The sequence below is a fragment of the Muscardinus avellanarius genome, assembly GCF_963383645.1.
Source record: "Muscardinus avellanarius genome assembly, chromosome: 5".
NCBI lineage: Eukaryota > Metazoa > Chordata > Mammalia > Rodentia > Gliridae > Muscardinus > Muscardinus avellanarius.
In genome coordinates this window covers 136,254,582-136,271,816 of record NC_137790.1, presented here as the reverse complement: position 1 = coordinate 136,271,816, position 17,235 = coordinate 136,254,582, and the positions used below count along the sequence as shown (strand labels likewise).

General features: G+C 46.0%; 2 protein-coding genes across 3 annotated transcripts in view; both read right to left on the bottom strand.

Moving 5' to 3' along the window:
- Positions 1–17,235, bottom strand: part of SLCO2A1 (solute carrier organic anion transporter family member 2A1) — a gene marked incomplete at both ends in the record, with an annotated part of 349,518 nt that overhangs the window by 215,470 nt on the left and 116,813 nt on the right. The gene's annotated exons all lie outside the window — the stretch shown is intronic.
- Positions 1–17,235, bottom strand: part of RYK (receptor like tyrosine kinase) — a gene marked incomplete at its 3' end in the record, with an annotated part of 75,977 nt that overhangs the window by 14,935 nt on the left and 43,807 nt on the right. The window contains exons 6-10 of one of the 2 annotated variants that reach the window (XM_080695707.1): positions 14,520–14,664; positions 9,319–9,437; positions 7,159–7,284; positions 4,227–4,313; positions 788–857 (exon numbers count right to left, since the gene is read on the bottom strand). In XM_080695707.1, coding sequence (XP_080551833.1) covers positions 788–857; positions 4,227–4,313; positions 7,159–7,284; positions 9,319–9,437; positions 14,520–14,664 — 547 coding nt within the window. The remainder of the gene's footprint in view (positions 1–787; positions 858–4,226; positions 4,314–7,158; positions 7,285–9,318; positions 9,438–14,519; positions 14,665–17,235) is intronic. The other variant, XM_080695708.1, reaches the window with a different exon arrangement.

Here is a 17,235-nt window from a genome sequence, read left to right as displayed (position 1 = left end):
AAGCAAATTAGCTCCCTCTGCTGGCTTGTTTTCTTTTCCAACACAATGCCAAAAGCTCAGTTTCATTTCACTGCTATTTTGTTGACATCAGTGTAGCTGCCATCTTTTTAGCCCCAAAGCCAAAGTATAAACCAAAGATGCAGATTTCCAGATTCAGACAGGTACACACGGCACACACGGGCACACACGACACACACGGACACACACGACACACACAACACACACAGACACACAGGACACACACGGACACACACGGACACACACAGACACACACGACACACACGGACACACACGACACACACGGCACACACGGACACACAGACACACAGACACACACGACACACACGGACACACACGGCACACACGACACACAGAGCAACTCGGCAGGGTGTCCACTGCACTGTGTCTAGAAGGCAGGCCTGTTAGTACTTACTACTGTTGTCTTTTGTCTTCTTTATTTTCAAAATTTTCTACCAAGTATTTTTTATGACTATATCATCACACTATGATTTTAAAGAAAGATATGCATATAAATATGTACAAACTATTTCTGGAAAGCTTAATATGATTATCCAGACGTGAGCTTACATGTTGTTATCTATTTCCTTCTTTGTACTTTATTGTTTATGAAATTGGTACAATGAGCATGCATTTTACTTTTATATTTGGGGGGAAAAAGCTATTCCAAACAATTTTCGGTACAGAACTCATCACAGCGTCCTTCAAATACACACAGCATGAAGTGCCACTGAGCCTGGCCCCGCGAGGCTGGCGGCCTCGGCCTCACCTGTGATGAAGGCCACGAAGCTTGCAGCTTTCCGTCAGCATCATGGTCACCTGGACTTCAGAAGCTTGATCTACAGAACAAAGAGAATCTGGGTTGAACGGGGTGTGTGGCGTTTATATCTTCTGCTATGAGTACATATCTTGAATTAAAAGGTAAATTTGAGTTATTAGTAAATTCACTTTATAAACAGACCTCGCCTAAAGTTCTGTTGCAGTAGGTAAGAGTCTGAGTGAAACGGTCAACTATCACAGAAATTTTAAGATCAAAATTAGAAATTCAGTAAGATTAAATAAAAAAGCATAAAAAACAATAACAAGCCGGGCGTGGTGGCGCACACTTGTAATCCCAGCGTTTGGGAGGCTGAGACAGGAGGATCGCACAGGTTCGAAGCCAGCCACAGCTACTAAGTGAGGCTCTCAGCAACTTAGTAAAACTGAGACTCTGTTTCCAAATAAAGTATAAAAATAGGTCTGGGAGTATAGCCCGGAGGTAGAAAGCCTCTGGGTTCCACCCATCGTACCACAAAAAAAAAAAAAAAGCAGTAACATACTAAAAAATCTATAAAATATAAGGTATATAAAGACCTAATTTTCTTTTATTCTCCTTTAAAGAACTCACTGATCAATAAAGAAAGGGGAAAAAACAAAAGAGGCGGAGGATATAAACATGTAAGTTGAGAAAACAACAAGTGAGCAGCAAGATCACAAAACGACGCGGGTTCACTCTTGAGGAGTGCACATTAAACGGGGAGATTAACAGGAAAGGAGCTGCCGCCAGTGTCTGCGGGAACAAACTTGTCTAAAACTGCTTCAAGTGTGAGAGCCTTTTATGAAGAGCAGAATGGTCTACAAGGCTCTTTCTATCATCTTAAGTGATTTCTAATGACATCACACCCAGAGCTACTGGAGGACAGGAGGACCTATGAGGACGGAAAGCATCAGAGCTGAAGAAACGTCCCCGTGGCCGCATTTACCGCCCCCACGGGCGTGGCTGGTTGATTTGAGGATGTGCTGTTTCATACACAGTCGTTGACGTTTTCAGGTTCGTATCTGTGGCAAGCATAAATTAAGCTGGGCATTTGGATGATGAACTAAGTAAATTTTCATGTGGAAGATAATTTTATTCATGTGGAAGAGAAACTCACTTTCCTAGACTCCTTCCTTGGTCTTAGTCCTGGCCTTTTCATTTTAAGTTGTATTATCTTTAAGAGTACACATTTGAAAAGAAAAAGTACTATATAATAATTTATATTCTAAAAATGTTTATTTCAGAAACTGCAAATAGCAACTATAAAAGAAAAAAACTTAATACCAATGACCCCAAACCGACTCATTTATTTCTGGAATTCAATTTCACCATACTGATTATGTAAGATTTGGGTTTCCAATTTTAACCTCTGGAAACTTATATTGGAGTATCCATTATGTCTCAAAATTACAAATTTTTTTATAAAGCAAAACACCAATTTCCTGCTTATGCCTGGAGACCAATATTCTCCAAAAAACTATTTTCCATTTTACGCAGAACCCGTAATTATATGTCACGTAACAAAACACACATATCTGCGAAGGAACTCTGTCGGCCTTAAGAGCTCCAGTTAGAAAATAGAAAGAACATTCCAAACGCATAAATCTCCGAGCTGCTCAGTCCTACGGCGTTATCTCTGTCGCCATTCCGCGACAGGCGCCCGGCGCGCTTCCTCTCTGCCCGTGTAGCCGCGACAGCAAGGTGGCTGAAGCCTCCTGCGCTTTCCCTTGCTTCCGTCCAGCGCGGGGAGCATTGTAGTTACAGTGGGATGGCAGAGCCACAATCGAATGACTCGGAAAACACCTCCTCGCTTGAGAAAGACCCCAAGCATCCACATTGTATCTTCTTATCGCTATTATTTCCTTTCCCCCTCTTCCGACAGTAAATCAACCCAATTCTTTTGTTAATTCAGAATAAATTAGTAATAGCTCAGCTCTGAATCGTCCATAGAATATTTAACAACCCTAGAAGAAATGTCAGAATTAAAGGGAAACATTAAAAAGTGAGAAAGCCAAAGCCAGTTGTTTTATTAAACTTATGGTTGAAATTTTACATTTACAAAAAGTAATGTGTAAATTACCCTCTAAGAAAGGCTACTGAAACTTAAATATTAACCTGTAAAAGTGTTTTGGGGGCTGGGACTGAGTGGGTGAACAAAACAAATACTAAATGATACAGTACGCTGAGCTGTGTGTTTAGGAAAGATAAGAGCGTGTGTGAAGGGGTGTGTGTTTGTAGCAGCCTTAGACAAGCAATTTGCTAAATTACAGGCAATTAAATTCCAAACATCTTTTTGTTGGATTGGTACAAGCCAACATTTTAAGAAGTAAACATAAACCCTCACGGTCTCCAGACACTCCTTTAAATCTCAGTCCTTATAAACTAACTCTGTAAGCCTCTTACAATGTGGTCTCCTCTTATTCATAAAACTGAATTTCCCCTCAATCACTGCATTCAAGGTACTAAAGGTGTTTTTCAGAAATTAGTAACTTGCAATCTCAAACTATATCAAACATTGACAGACACTATACCTGATATACGTTTTTTATGCTCAAAATGAGCAAATAAAAGAATTATCTAACCACGGGGGTGGGGCAGGAATTAACTAAGAATTATTTAAGATTTTGCATGTTTTAGTTGTAAGTAATTAAGATTCTAATTTATTAAAAGTCTTATTAACTTACCATTATTAGGGAATAAGACATATATAATTTTAGTGTTTTCTAGGGAATCTGATAATTCAGTTAAAGCAGTAAATAAAAATTAGATATCACATTTCAAAAAACAGTTCAAAAATAGAATAACTGAAAATATTGTTTATGAAAATAGAAATTAGTGTTAACTCTTAGAGAACAATCTGATATTATCTATCAAAATTTTAAACATACACACCCTTTGGGCCAGCAATTCCAACTACAGCGACCCTGCATAGGATACCAGGAAACGCACAAGCGCAGGCACTTGCTGGAGCATCGTAAGGTACAAGGCAGAAACAGAGGGTGGGAGCAAAGCCAACGCTGCTGCTCACCTAAGATGCTGTGGGTCTGGGGGCTGCAACAATACTTTATAAACTTCAGGACTGAGGGGGGGAAACTAATGACAGTGTTTTCTAAGAGGAAAAATGATGGTGCCAAAGAGTTTTAAGACGGGAAAAACTCCAAATGAGGTATAGCAACAATGAAGTCAAGTGGATTTAATTTAACTAGAAGTCAGAATAATACCTAATAAGTTTGACTATTTCAATTTATAAGCCTCTGTGTTCTACATCTAACGAGGACAATCCAAATTTCCTCAAAAGTTGGCCTCATATGACGTCCTTTAAAAAGGTCAGCGCACAGGAGAAACTGAGGCAGGCTTTCACTTTGCGAGCCGCCACAGGAAAGCAATACGGACACAATACGGAAAACCCTACCTTTAACTGTCTTTACAAATATCTCTTTTTCTTTATTTGGATCTTTTTCATCTACTAAAATCCCATGGAAAATACGTCCAAAAGTACCTAAAAGGAAAAATAAGAATTAATGAGATCATTCAATAACTTTCATAGCACCACAGAAACTTTTTGACATCATTTAAACATAACAAGGGTCTGTATGATTAACATTTTCTAGCCCTAGAGTAAAATGACCAGAATTGCTGGTGGGTTCTGTTTGTGGATTTTTATTTTGTGTGTGTAGGGGGGTAACTACCAATGGAACCTGGCGGGGGTTGGGGAGAGAGCTACCTCTGAGCTGCAGGTCTCACTAAGTTGCCCAGGCTAGCCTTGAACCTGCAATCCTCCTTCCTCAACTTCCTAAGTACTGGGATTACAGGCATGCACCACTGCAACTGGCTAAACTGTTCCTATTAATGGCTCTTAGAAATTCTTTGTAATTATTAAAGCAAGTTAACACACTTGCTTTTTGGAAAGTGTGTGTGTGTGTGTGTGTGTGTGTGTGTGTGTGTGTGTGTGTATGTGTACTCTAAATCTATGGGATTTTTTTTTCTGAATTATCCTAAATAAATCTGGCTTTTTGGGGAGAGGGAGAGAGAGAAGGAGAGGGAGGGAGGGAGGGAGGGAGGGAGGGAGGGGGAGGGAGGGAGGGAGAGAGAGAGAGAGAGAGAGAGGAGAGAGCGCGCGCGCGCACGCGCATTCTAAATCTATGGGATTTTTTTTCTGAGATACCCTAAATAAACCTGACCAGGAGGACTGCAGGTTCCTGGTCGGCCCCAGGAACTCAGTAAGGCCCTTAGCAACTTAGTGGGATCCTGTTTCAAAATGAAAACTAAACTAGGGCTGAGCGTGTGGCTCAGAGGTACAGAGCCCTGGGCTCAATCCCCAGCAACACACACACACATAGCTTCCTAACGAGATGATCGTTGAAAATTAGTCTTGTGTCACACTTTCTCATAAGAAAATATCTTGTTTTCGTTTTTTCACAGATCAGAACAATCCTGAAATAGCTCCCCTTTGCTACAGACAATACGTGCACTTAGGCTGGCTTATGTCTCTCACTGTACGCACTGAAGCTGCTGGTACCTACCAGATCTCACTGGTCCAGAGACACAGATAACTGAGATGAATGAAGCAGAAAATAATTTGGATAACCTTTATATAAGAAAATTTGCTTACAGCTGAGTAATTCTGAGTAAATATCTTCAAACTCTGTAGCTATCATTTTCTCAAAACTAACATCCTACCTACCAGTACTTTCCTTACAAAGGTCTTCCCTCCTTTTTTTTTTTTATTACCAGAGATTGAACCCAGGGATGTTCTACCTCTGCGTTACACCTCCAACTCTTTTTAAAAGTTTTCTTTATTTTGAGAACAAGGTCTTGCTAAGTTACTGAGTCACCAGCCTCAAACCTGCAATCCTCCTATCTTGGCCTCCCAAATACTGGGATTACAGGTGTGTGCTACTACACCCAGCTAACACTGAAGTCTATTACTGCCCTGAAAACATGATGATTCCAAACTTCTTATTTTGCTCAAATTATTCACACAATGGATTGTTTATTCTATCCTATTTAGAGACCAAAATAAACTGCAAAATAACCACTGGTCTCTCATTTGCATTTGATTCTTTAGGAAATGCTACCTGGTCTACCAACTGTCTTCAGACTCCAGACAGATCTAAAAATAAGTTATGCTTAAAAAATAGACAACCGCTGGGCATGATGGCACACACTTGTAATCCCCTTGCTTGGGAGGCTGAGACCAGAGGATCGCACAGGTTCAAAGCCAGCCTCAGCTACTTAGTGAGGCTCTCAGCAACTTAGTGAGACCTTGTTTTCAAATAAAGTATAAAAAATAGGTCTGAAAGTATAGCCCGGAGGTAGAAAGCCTCTGGGTTCCACCCCCAGTACCACCAAAAAAAAAATAGACAACCATAAGAAGTAGCACTGATACATGGTGAAACACACCGAGACCATCTGTTTGCCATTTGCATTGGAAAAATTTAAGTCCTTCACCTCGCTGCGATTGTCTGCAGGCGTCCTAACCACACCTCACTGCGATTGTACACCTCACTGTGATTGTCTGCAGGCATCCTAACCACACCTCACTGCGATTGTACACCTCACTGCGACTGTCTGCAGGCGTCCTAACCACACCTCACTGCGATTGTACACCTCACTGCGATTGTCTGCAGGCGTTCACTGCGATTGTACACCTCACTGCGATTGTCGCAGGCGTCCTAACCACACCTCACTGCGATTGTCTGCAGGCGTCCTAACCACAGGACCTAACCACTGAAGGATTTCTACAGGTCCGGAACATTCCAAACTGCATTAGAGCCGAGGTTCAAAAGCAAAGAAAAGTAATTCTAGGTTTAAGGACACGTGCTCAGTGCAGTATTTTATTAATTACTGTCCTCATCTTTCAGCATCTCTATAGTCAATACCCTAAAACTCAACAAGGAAAGGAAGGACAAGAAGAGGAAAAGAGCAGGGTACTATTATCTGTTAAATACATTGTGTGCTCATTTATTAATGTGATCATTTCATCTAACCTTCATGACCAGTCCAAGACTTACATGAAGGCTGCCTAGACTATAAACTGGAGATCTCAGACACTAAGGGGTTTCTTTAAAGCCATACAGGCAGTAAATCCTAAGACTGGAACTTAAGTCTCCAAAGCCCTGTTCAATCTGCTAGAAGGCCACACTATCTGTCAAAGACGATTCAGAGACTCGGTAGGTGGTGACCATTTTAAATAATAAAGGAATAGATAACACACTTTAAAGGTAACAATCGCTAATTTATGCTTTATTATACTTGAAAGTCCAGAATACCCCAAAGGCTACCGGGCAACTTAAGTCTGAAGCCGGGGGAAGGGCACGAGGGCCCGCGGACGGGCGGCGCACCTTCCTGGAGCACGTCTCTCAGCGCGATCCTCTCCCGGGACGTGGCGATGTCCTTCACCTTGGCCTTGGCCTCCAGGAGGGTGGCGCTGCGGAGGTCGTTCTTCTCTATCCGCAAGGTGGGGTAACCTGAGGCGCCAACAAAGCCAAACCAAGCAGTATAAACACCTTACGACAGGACGGAGGCAGCACGCGGCCACGGGCGGGGGGCTCACAGGGAGACAGGCTCGGGCGGCCTGCGGGCCGCTGCCCAAGGGCCCGCGGACCCGAGGACGCGCTGTCCTGCCTGCACAGCCCTGCCCAGACGCCACCACGGAATTTAATCAGGAAGCGCTACAAATAACACTGTCAGAGCGAAGGCCTCCCAGCCAAGGGAAGGGGCTCTGATTGACAGAATTTAGTTTAATCCCTCTTATGGGCAGTTTTTCTCCCAAAAGATTTTTAAATATAGTCATTTAACAAAAGAACTTGTCAAGTGCAGAGATGCTGAGGAAACATCTTTTCTAGCCAAATACACTATGAGTTTAATTACGGTGGTGTCCCCATAGCCAAGTCGCATCGCTGTGAGGTCCCAATCTGTCCAGTTCCCTGGCATCTCATTCGCTCTCCATATAATGACAGCAAAAATGAAACATCGCAGATTAAAGTGTCCACTCCAAGGAAAACATGCTAGAGGAAGAGGACGAGCCAGTGCTAGCAAGTAGACACTGGAGTGGCATGGCTAACGAGCTGCCAGCTTTGGGAGACGATGGGGAGAGAACTTCCTACAGGATTCATGGCGCGGCCCGGCGCCCATGCCACCGCAGGACCAGCTGAGAGGCCGGGCGCCCCGATGGCTGGCGGCTGACACCCCAACCCACCACCGAGGCCTGACTGCACACAGGCGTGCCTGCGTGTGAGATCCTGCCTGGAGCCCTCAGAGCGTCTTGGAGCTGTGGTCTGTTGTGCTCTGTTTTCTTAAAAAATTCTCAGCCATTATGTCTTTAAATATTTTTTGCCCCCTTTTCTTTTTTTATTCATAAAACAAATATATTTCTATTGACTTCTTTAAAAGTGTGTTGTTTTAGCATATATCATAAATGACTTATATATCTCCTTAAGGTAATGTTCACAATTAAAAACAAGTAAATGTTGAGCCGGGCACGATGGTGCACACTTGTAATCCCAGCATTCGGGAGGCTTAGACCCAAGGATTACGGTTTGCAGACAGTCTCAGCTACTTAGTGAGGCCCTCCGCAACTCAATGAGAACCTGTTTCAAAATAAAGAATAAAAAATAGGGCTGTGGGTATCACTCGGAGGTAGGACTGCATCTGGGTTCCATCCTCAGTACCACACAAAAAAAGAGCAAATATTAATGACAACTAAAATTTTAAGACTCTATGTATTTTTATCCATTTGTTTTAAAAAGCATTTTTAGCACAAGTAACTACTTAATGGTCTCCTCTTTAAAAGCAAAATGGTCTCCTAAGCAAAACTTAATGGCTAAACATGAAGAGGATGTGCCACCCTGACCCCTTGAATTCCTCACACACCTATGACCATTTCCAGAAGAGCATCTATTTCTTTTGTTGATGGCGGTGGAAGCTGCCACCGCGGTTGCTCTTAAGTCTCTTTTAATCTAGAAGGCCTCCTTCACTCCTCCTCTTTTTCCTGCCACCATCTTACTGAAGAAAGTGGGTCAGTTACCCTGGAGACCACCCAGCATCTGCTTCTTCAAGCAGCACTCAACATGCCTCACCCTGACCGTCCTGGGAACTACACATTAGATCTACGGCCTTGATACATCGAGGTAAATGTTTAGGGACTAGCAAGAAAGACAAGAGTACCTCAGGGGTGGTACGTCATATCTTGGGACATAAAATATCTGACTGCTTCACTTTTAATAATGCTATGTCTTACCAGTGGACTCGGGCAGTGAACAGAGCCCTTTTAGTGTAATTATGAGAATCTCCCCAAAGCAAAACTAATTTAGCAATTAAATTTTACTTTTACTACTCCAATTTTAGAATGCTTCATCCAATGCTCTAGAGACATAAGTTGAAGATTATACCCAATTTCACACAAGGCAGATACTATGCACACAACACGGTACACGTCCCACAAACACCCTGACCACGCAGGTCCCCTGGCAGACCACGGAAAACTCCCGCAACAGTTTTACAGTTAAGTTGACTCTTACTGGTGATGGGAGTTGCATTGTTGGGCGTGTCGGCTCTCAGATACTGAGTCGTCTGGGTGGATGGCTGAGATAGCCCTTGGGAACTACTGCTGGCACTGATGCTAAAAATAATTTTGAAAGAGAAATATGTGACAGACAAGTCAGCTTTAGTGAGAAATTTCCTTTTCATCCACACAAAATGCATGCAGCGTTACACCCACAGTCACGATGGCAAGCACAATAATGCATGACTCTATCACAGTGTCCCACGGTAAAACTTCAAGCTCCCTCGCACTGTTTTTTCTTTTGTTTCTAGCTCTAAAATCACCAAGCAGGTTCGTCTTACCGTAAGTATCAGGAATACAGGTACTCAAAGCAGCAGCCCTAAGCCTCGCACAGGAGATGTGGGGAAGCTCAGCTCATCGCTCAGGAAAACCCCAATTTAGAAAGAGGGCGCTGCTGATCAAACAGCTTAGAGATGAGGGAACACCCACCAAAGCAAACGCGCTGGCACGCTCAAACTGTACAAAGGAGGTTCGAAAACTGGCTCAGGTCTGTTTATCACATATATTTGCTTCTGAGACCCCAAGCCTACTTTTTTAGAATTTGTGGAAGTTCTCAGAAACCTCTAGTACTTGAAATATTGCATTATATCATAGTCTCTAAATAAGACAGGAGATGAAGGGCTCGAGTCATTGCTAATTCTGTGTTTGAGACGACCGATAATGGTTCCCAAACACGGGCCTCTGCCTTCTCGGTAGGCGGCACCCTCCGGCCCCGGCCACCTCCCATCTAATGGCCTAAGCCCCTGTCGTCCTCCAGCAGTGGAGAAGTGAAGCGGAGCGTGGAACGAGGGGCGGAGAGCAGAGCCCGACGGCAGGACAGCGCTGGGTGCTTCCCAGGGCAGCCTCGCAGAGCCCCAGCAGAGGCCCCCGTTTTCCTGAGGATGTCAAATCTTTAACTGACCACTCTCCCAGAGGTTTCCAAACTTACTTGGCTTACTGCCCCTTTAGGGGGAGGGGAATTACTCAGCACCCCCCTTGAAAACCTACCTCCTTTAAGAAAATAAACAGTAAGACACAGCGACAAACCTGAGTCTTAATGTATCAACGTTTTGTTCAGTACTCGCTTGGGAGGGGGTGGTATTATCCACTTCGGAACCTATACTTGACACCTCAGATCTGTTTTCAAAAATGGGTGATTGAAAAGTACATGATGACAAAGAGCTGCCCAATTACACATGACTTTACATCTTATTAACTGGGGGACATATGTCTGAAAAATAGAAATTTATTATAAAACACCCGGGCTATGAGCACTAAGTTACCCTATGCAGTCTCTGTATCACTCCTAACACAACCTATTATTATCTACTCATGTAATCAAAAGCAGTTCTGAAAAATCTGGAGTGAGAAGTAAGATGGGAACGCCCTCCGGCCGACACTCAGCATGCCGGGCTGCCCCACCAGGGCGCCGGGGACCGTCTGCCTGCTGGAAGCCTGTAGAGATGCCCATGGCGGCGGGCAGCCTGCTTCCTCCTGGGAGGCAGCAGTCAGCTGTTCCCCTGGCAACTTTGCTGAAGCTATGTTGCAACTCCATGAATATGACAGGGATTCACCAGGTCAGAGTTCAGGAAAGACTTTTATTCAAGAATCAACCTGTATAAGCTTCTACTTGTCATGGGCATGGGGCAGTGCTGCCAAGGGCTGAGAGCAGACACCTTGAAACCACACTGTCCGCAGCCGGGTACCTGCCCCACGGCCGAGGCCAGCCGTTCATCCTTCTGGAGCCTCAGGCTCCACGGGGCGAAGGAGCATTACACTACCCCACCAGAGTGCTCAAAGGGGACTGGAGCAGACAGATGAGCCGGGCCTTAGGATGGTGTCGGGCCCTCAGACGTGCTTTTACAATTATGACTGTCATTCACGTCCAATCCTTAGAATGGTAAGGAACCGCAAGGCATGTGTTTTTCAGTTCTGAGTAGTGCACAAGGTAAGACTTGAAATCAAAGCAGGTAGCAGTCCAGTATTCAGGAACAGGGAGGGAAGAGAAGCACTGCTTTTCTCAGAGGGGGGAAACTTACCCCTAAAAATGGGCCTAAGAAAATCTACCCCACACATTTTTGTGAGCTCAAATGTGTAATGTCTTTGAAAGCAAAATTAAGTGTTCCCTACACCTGGCATCAATGCAGGCGCAACACTGCAGGCCCCGCCTGTCCCCACCAGGAACAGCAGGTGGCGCCCTCGTGCCACCGACGGCTTCTGAGACCCTTGTGGGCAAATTGCTATGGGTTTAACTGCACTCCTTTTTCATCTTCTCAACAGAGGTAATGGAGACGGAGGAGCAAACAAGCAGCAAGCCAGGCGCTCTGTAAGTGGGCAGAGCAAACTTTCCCTGGACACAACTTACTGTCACAAGAGAAGCGAGGGCAGCTGGGAACCTGCCCAGCGCCTTCACAGCTACATCACAGAAGGTAGAAACGAGACCGGAATGTATGTTTAATAGCTTAAGTCTAAATAAATCTATTTTCACATGTAAGAAAGACTAGTTACAGAGATGGTAACCCGCTTTGGAATGAAGCTAGGACTTCAGGCAATGTGATTTTCTTTCAAAACACATTATAGTTTGTACTTTTCTGTATTTGTACTTCTTTATTCATTCCACAAATATTATCAAGTGTCTACTGTATGCCTGGTGCTCTCCCACAGGCAGACCATATGAACTGTCTGGGGCAGGACCACTGGCTCAGACAACCAGCCAATGACAGAGGAGACCCGCTCGGAGGGGTCGGAACCACAGCCAGGCGAGGACCACTTCTGCCCGGCGCTAATGATGCGAACTGGAAAAGGTAAGGAGTTACTGGGGTAACAAAATGGTTTTCTGCTTCCGTCTATTCATTCTTCCACAAATAATTACTGAGCATCTTACTATAGGTCAGATACTCTGATATATATTAAGTACAGAAATAAAGAGAAATAAACAGAATCTGGTGCCAGAAGCGGTGGGGGTAGTGGGTGGTGCAGATAAGGGAAACTAGAAAAGGAACTTGAGACACTGCCGAGTACCAAGTTCAAGCCCCAAGGACAGGACATTTCCCAGTCACCAAGCAGGAGGGAAAGCCCACAGTGCCGGCGCGCTGCAGACCTGCCTCTGCGTGGAGGCCCTAGAGAAGATGTGGAGAGACGCCTCTCTGGGCAGATTCTTCTGGAGATCACCTGGTGGCGCTGGGATGGGGAGGGCCGCGCTCTGGCCTGAGCACACCTTAGCAGTTTCGCTCCCTGGCCCTGAAGGGGCTCTGTGGGAGCAGGAGTTTGGCTCCCCATCGCCTGCAGGGGGAGCTCGTCAGCTCGTAGAAGGAATTCCACACAGGCTTGTTCCAGCAAAACCAGCCTGCACGGAGCAAGTGCTTACAGTATTGCAGTACGGTTACCCCATCACGTGGCGTTCCCGCTCCACCTGGCCCTGCAGTGTGATCTAGAGAAGTGACATCACCTCTTTAAGCCTGTTCCTCACCTTGAAAGAGGGAGTGCCTCCCCTGCATAGTATGAAGCAAGTATCTCCTAGAGGCAGTAGGGAGCTGGGCAGGAGCTTTGTGGTCACCGCCAGCTCTCCTGACACACAGTAGTAACTGCTGGTGGGCAGGAAGGAGCTGAAGAAGCCCCCGCCAGCACACCGCAACTTCCCAAAGCAAGCTGGATGAGGCCCTGCGCGGCTCAGCGTCACTGCATAACCCATCTCCCCTCGTGGGTGTGTTTCTCTGCATCACAGAGGAGAACTGAGCTACAAAAAGTCTGGACCCCAAGCAGAGAAGGTCCAGCTCCAGAGGATCTCAAGCTCGGCGCTGTGCTTTGAAAATAAGCAGCCACGTAAGCTGTTCTTACTCAGGTCTACAAACCCTTGCCCAAAAGCCAGAAGTGCAGCACCGACTCGCGGGCAGAGGCCCAGCCGCGGGCTCTGACCTGGCCCCCTCCTCAGGTTCGTGCGGGCTGGCTCTCCAGAACCTGCACACACTGGCGCCTCGGTCAAGGTCCCACGCAGAGTTGCCTTCCCTCGCATGCTTCCCAGCCGTCTTTCCTTTGTAAAACCTCAACCTCAGCTCCCTGTGCACGCAAAGCCCCCCGGGACCCGGGACCCGGCACGGGCGGGCTTCCCTCTCTCTCCTGCCTCTGCTCGAGGCAGTGGAGACGGAGCGCTCGGGCACCGCGTCCCATGGCCCCTCGGCATCTTGTTCATGCCGCACATCAGTGAGGCACTGCGAGGAAAGGACAGAGCAGCGGGCACCGCGGGGCACGAGAGAGAAGAAAGGGACCGAGCTGGGGCTGAGGCCTGGGCGGGCAGGAAAACGCAGGGAAGGGAAGGCAGAGCAGAGGCCTGAGGCAGAGAGGAGGGGAGAGGGGAGCCAGGTGGCCCCTGAGGGGAGCACCGGAAGGAAACAGCAGGAGGCGAGTCCAGCGGCTCACACCAAGCCTTGAAGCTGGGAAGGCTGCGCAGGTAGAGGCTCAGGCGTGCAGGCCAGCCTCCACCTCGCCCCTTGCCCTTGCCCCAGAGCCCACCTCCCCATCAGCTGGCTCAAGCAGGCTGGGGGCGCCTTCGTAACCCCGCACTCTATTATGCACAGCGCAACCCTGGATTTATTCGCTTTTATATTCTGGGTTAATCTCAGAGAGCGAGTCCTTGGGACCTGAATTTTTGTAGCCCCAGACTCAGCATAACACCTAGCCCCGTGTGCCTCACACGGCCATACAGCAGACCTCTAGGGAAAGCACTGACGCCAAACATCCACCAGACCAACTGTGGCAGGACCTCACAGGCCCCAGCCGAGGGGCAGGGTAAAATCACAGCAGAGGGATGGACTGACAGATGGACAGGAGGACAAGATGCAGGAGGCACAAGGAGGAGGACAGGGCTACTTAAGAGGCAAGAGGAGTCTTCAGGAGAACCAAGTCAACAGGGCTGAGATAAGGTCTCTGATAGCCACTCTTCCCCAACAAGCAGTACAGTGTAACTTCTGACTTTACACATTTGAAAAGATAAAATAATACCAGAGAAACACCCACACAGCGATCAGGACACCGGCTTGTCCTCTGGCTAGGGCCTGACCACCCGCCCACCTTCCCCGGGCGGGCGCTCCTGTGGGCATGGGGCTCTCACACATACGCAAAGAACTGCTCTTACTGTTTTCCTTTCCCCGGTATGGACAATACCTGTCATCCAGTTCAATCCTTTTCATACTATGAAGGTGCAAAACAGCTAATATTATTGCTACGAGAAATATCACGGCACAACAGACCCCTACGCTGATATAAAACACACGCGTAGACGTGGTTGGAGCTGCATGTACAGGATCATCTGAAATAAAAAAGAAAAAGACAGTAAGCTTTGTAAACCGAGGACGGGTTGCTCTGTGATCTAACGTGCACGAGCCCTTGGTTCTCTGTAGAGACCTCCACTTTATGTGCTCGTGCTCTGTTAAGATCAGCCTGCAGTCGAGTGCTGTAAGTGCACACATCGCTGTTGAGTTTTGACTGCAGCCACTCACCCGTGGAATACAGAGAATGCGCCAGTGCCAAGAGCAGACAAGAGCGGCAGAGCTGGGATGTCCTACAGTGTGCCTCAAACACGGTAGCGACTGGCCGTCGGTGGCTATGCAGCTCGTACAACCGAGGAGCTCAAGCTTCTATCTCCTTTTCATTAAAGTTAAAAGGTCACACAGATGGCTAGTAGTTACCATGCTAGATGGCACAGTTTTTGGGGGATTAGAACATTATTTTGCATTTCTGTTTTTAAAGACTCTACTGACTAAACAATGCTATTTTAGCTTTATATTATTTATTTATTTATTGTGGTACTGGGGGTGGAACCCAGGGTCTTTCTACCTCCGGGCTATACTCCCAGACCTATTTTATACTTTATTTGGAAACAGGGTCTCACTAAGTTGCTGAGAGCCTCACTCAGTAGCTGAGGCTGGCTTCGAACCTGTGCGATTCCCCTGTCTCAGCCTCCCAAGTACTGGGATTACAAGTGTGGGCCACCACTAGCTTTATTTTATTTTAAAAAGAGAGAAAAACAGAAAGAAAGATCTGTGATAGGAAAAATAATGTCACAAAGACATAAACACAGAGGCAAAGTGAAGAGAAGCACAGAGAGCGTGGGTGCTGAGTGCTCACATCACCATCTACTGAATGAACCCAAGGGCTTCGCAGTTTGTTCTAAATGAGACGGAACATCCCTGCAAGGTTACACGCAAAGGAACGATACGTGCAGGCATGTAAAACTTGGGGACTGCATGCTTGGTCAAAAAAGCTGTGCAGAGAGAAAAAGCAGCAACAGAGACAGGTCGGAAGGTCCCGGGGTCGTCTACAGGAGACAGCAGGCACTTCTCAGAGCGTCAAGCAAGCCGAGAAGCAAGCAGACCTGGAAGCAAGAGCAACAGAGCGCACCCAACAGGCTGTACTGAGGCAGACCTGAAGGAAAAGGAGGACCACATTCTGGGTAAGGACCACCTGGACAACGGTACTGTTACCAGGAAAGCAGAAGCAGGCTTTCTGGTAACAGAATCGGGAGTTTTGTTTTGTCTGAATTTCTGGATGTGAAACAGTACACATCCACACTGAGATGTTAAATCGATAGACAAATATGGAGTGCTAGGGAGAGGTGAGAACAAAAGATAAACATACAGCTTATACAAACACAGAAATAAGGGGAAAACAGATTACTGCAAAGACCCAATGGTGTGATGGCACACACTTGTAATTCCAGTACTTGGGAGACTGAGGCAGGAGAGTCATAGGTTCAAGACCAACCTTGGCAACTTAGCAAACCCTGTTTCAAAATAAAAAATAAAACTGGGCTAGGGGTATAGCTCAGAAGTAGACTGCCCCTGAGTTAATTAATTCCCCAGTACCCCCCAAAAAAGAGAAAAAAGTGGGTAAAACTCATCAGAATCTTAAAAGTAAACTTTAGAAGTAGTTACTTTTTTGGGGGCAGCACTGTGGATGGAAGCCAGGGGCATTCTACCTCTGAGATATACCCCAGCCCTATTTTTTATTCTTCATTTTGAAACAGGGTCTCACTAAGTTGGAGAGGCCCAAGTAGCTGAAGCTGGCTGTAAACTGTGATCCTCCTGTCTCAGCCTCCCAAGTACTGTAATTTAAGTGTGTGTCATTACATCCAGCTAGTAGTTATATATATTTTTTTATTTTCTTGTTTTTTGGTGGTACTGGGGTTCCTGGAAACCCTCCTACCTCCGGGCTACACTTCCAGACCTATTTTTTATACTTTTTTATTTGGAAACAGGGTCTCTTAAGCCAGTGCGGCTGGCTTCGAACCCGCGAGATCCTCCTGTCTCCGCCTCCCAAGCACGGGGATTACAAGGAACGCCACCACGCCCGGCTAAAAGTTATATTTTTTAAAATATTTTTTCTTTCTTCTTAGAGGTAAATCCAATGAAATAGCCTAACAAGTAGACAGTATCATATTCTGCCTTTGGAAAAAGTCTACTTTAAGGTACTCAAACACTTTGTGCAAATCTCTGGAGGTGATGAAAAATAAAATTTGAAGTACACAGGACCACCCATAAATTATTCTTGCGAGCTGGGCGTGGTGGCGCACGCTTGTAATCCCAGCATTCAGGAGGCTGAGACCGGAGGATCGCAGTTTGTGGACAGCCTCAGCTACTTAGTGAGGCCCTTTGCAACTCAGTGAGACCTGGTTTCAAAATAAAGAAAAAAAATAGGGCAGGGGGTGTAGCTCAGAGGTCGAATGCCCCTGGGTTCCATCCCCAGACCCGCAAAAAAAAAAAAAAAAAAAAAAAAAATATTCTTGCAAGAGAGTTGATTCTGAATGTAATCAAGTACAGAATCTAACTACCAGTTATAGAAGAGAAAGAAAACATGTTAAATGGTACCAACCAAACACAGT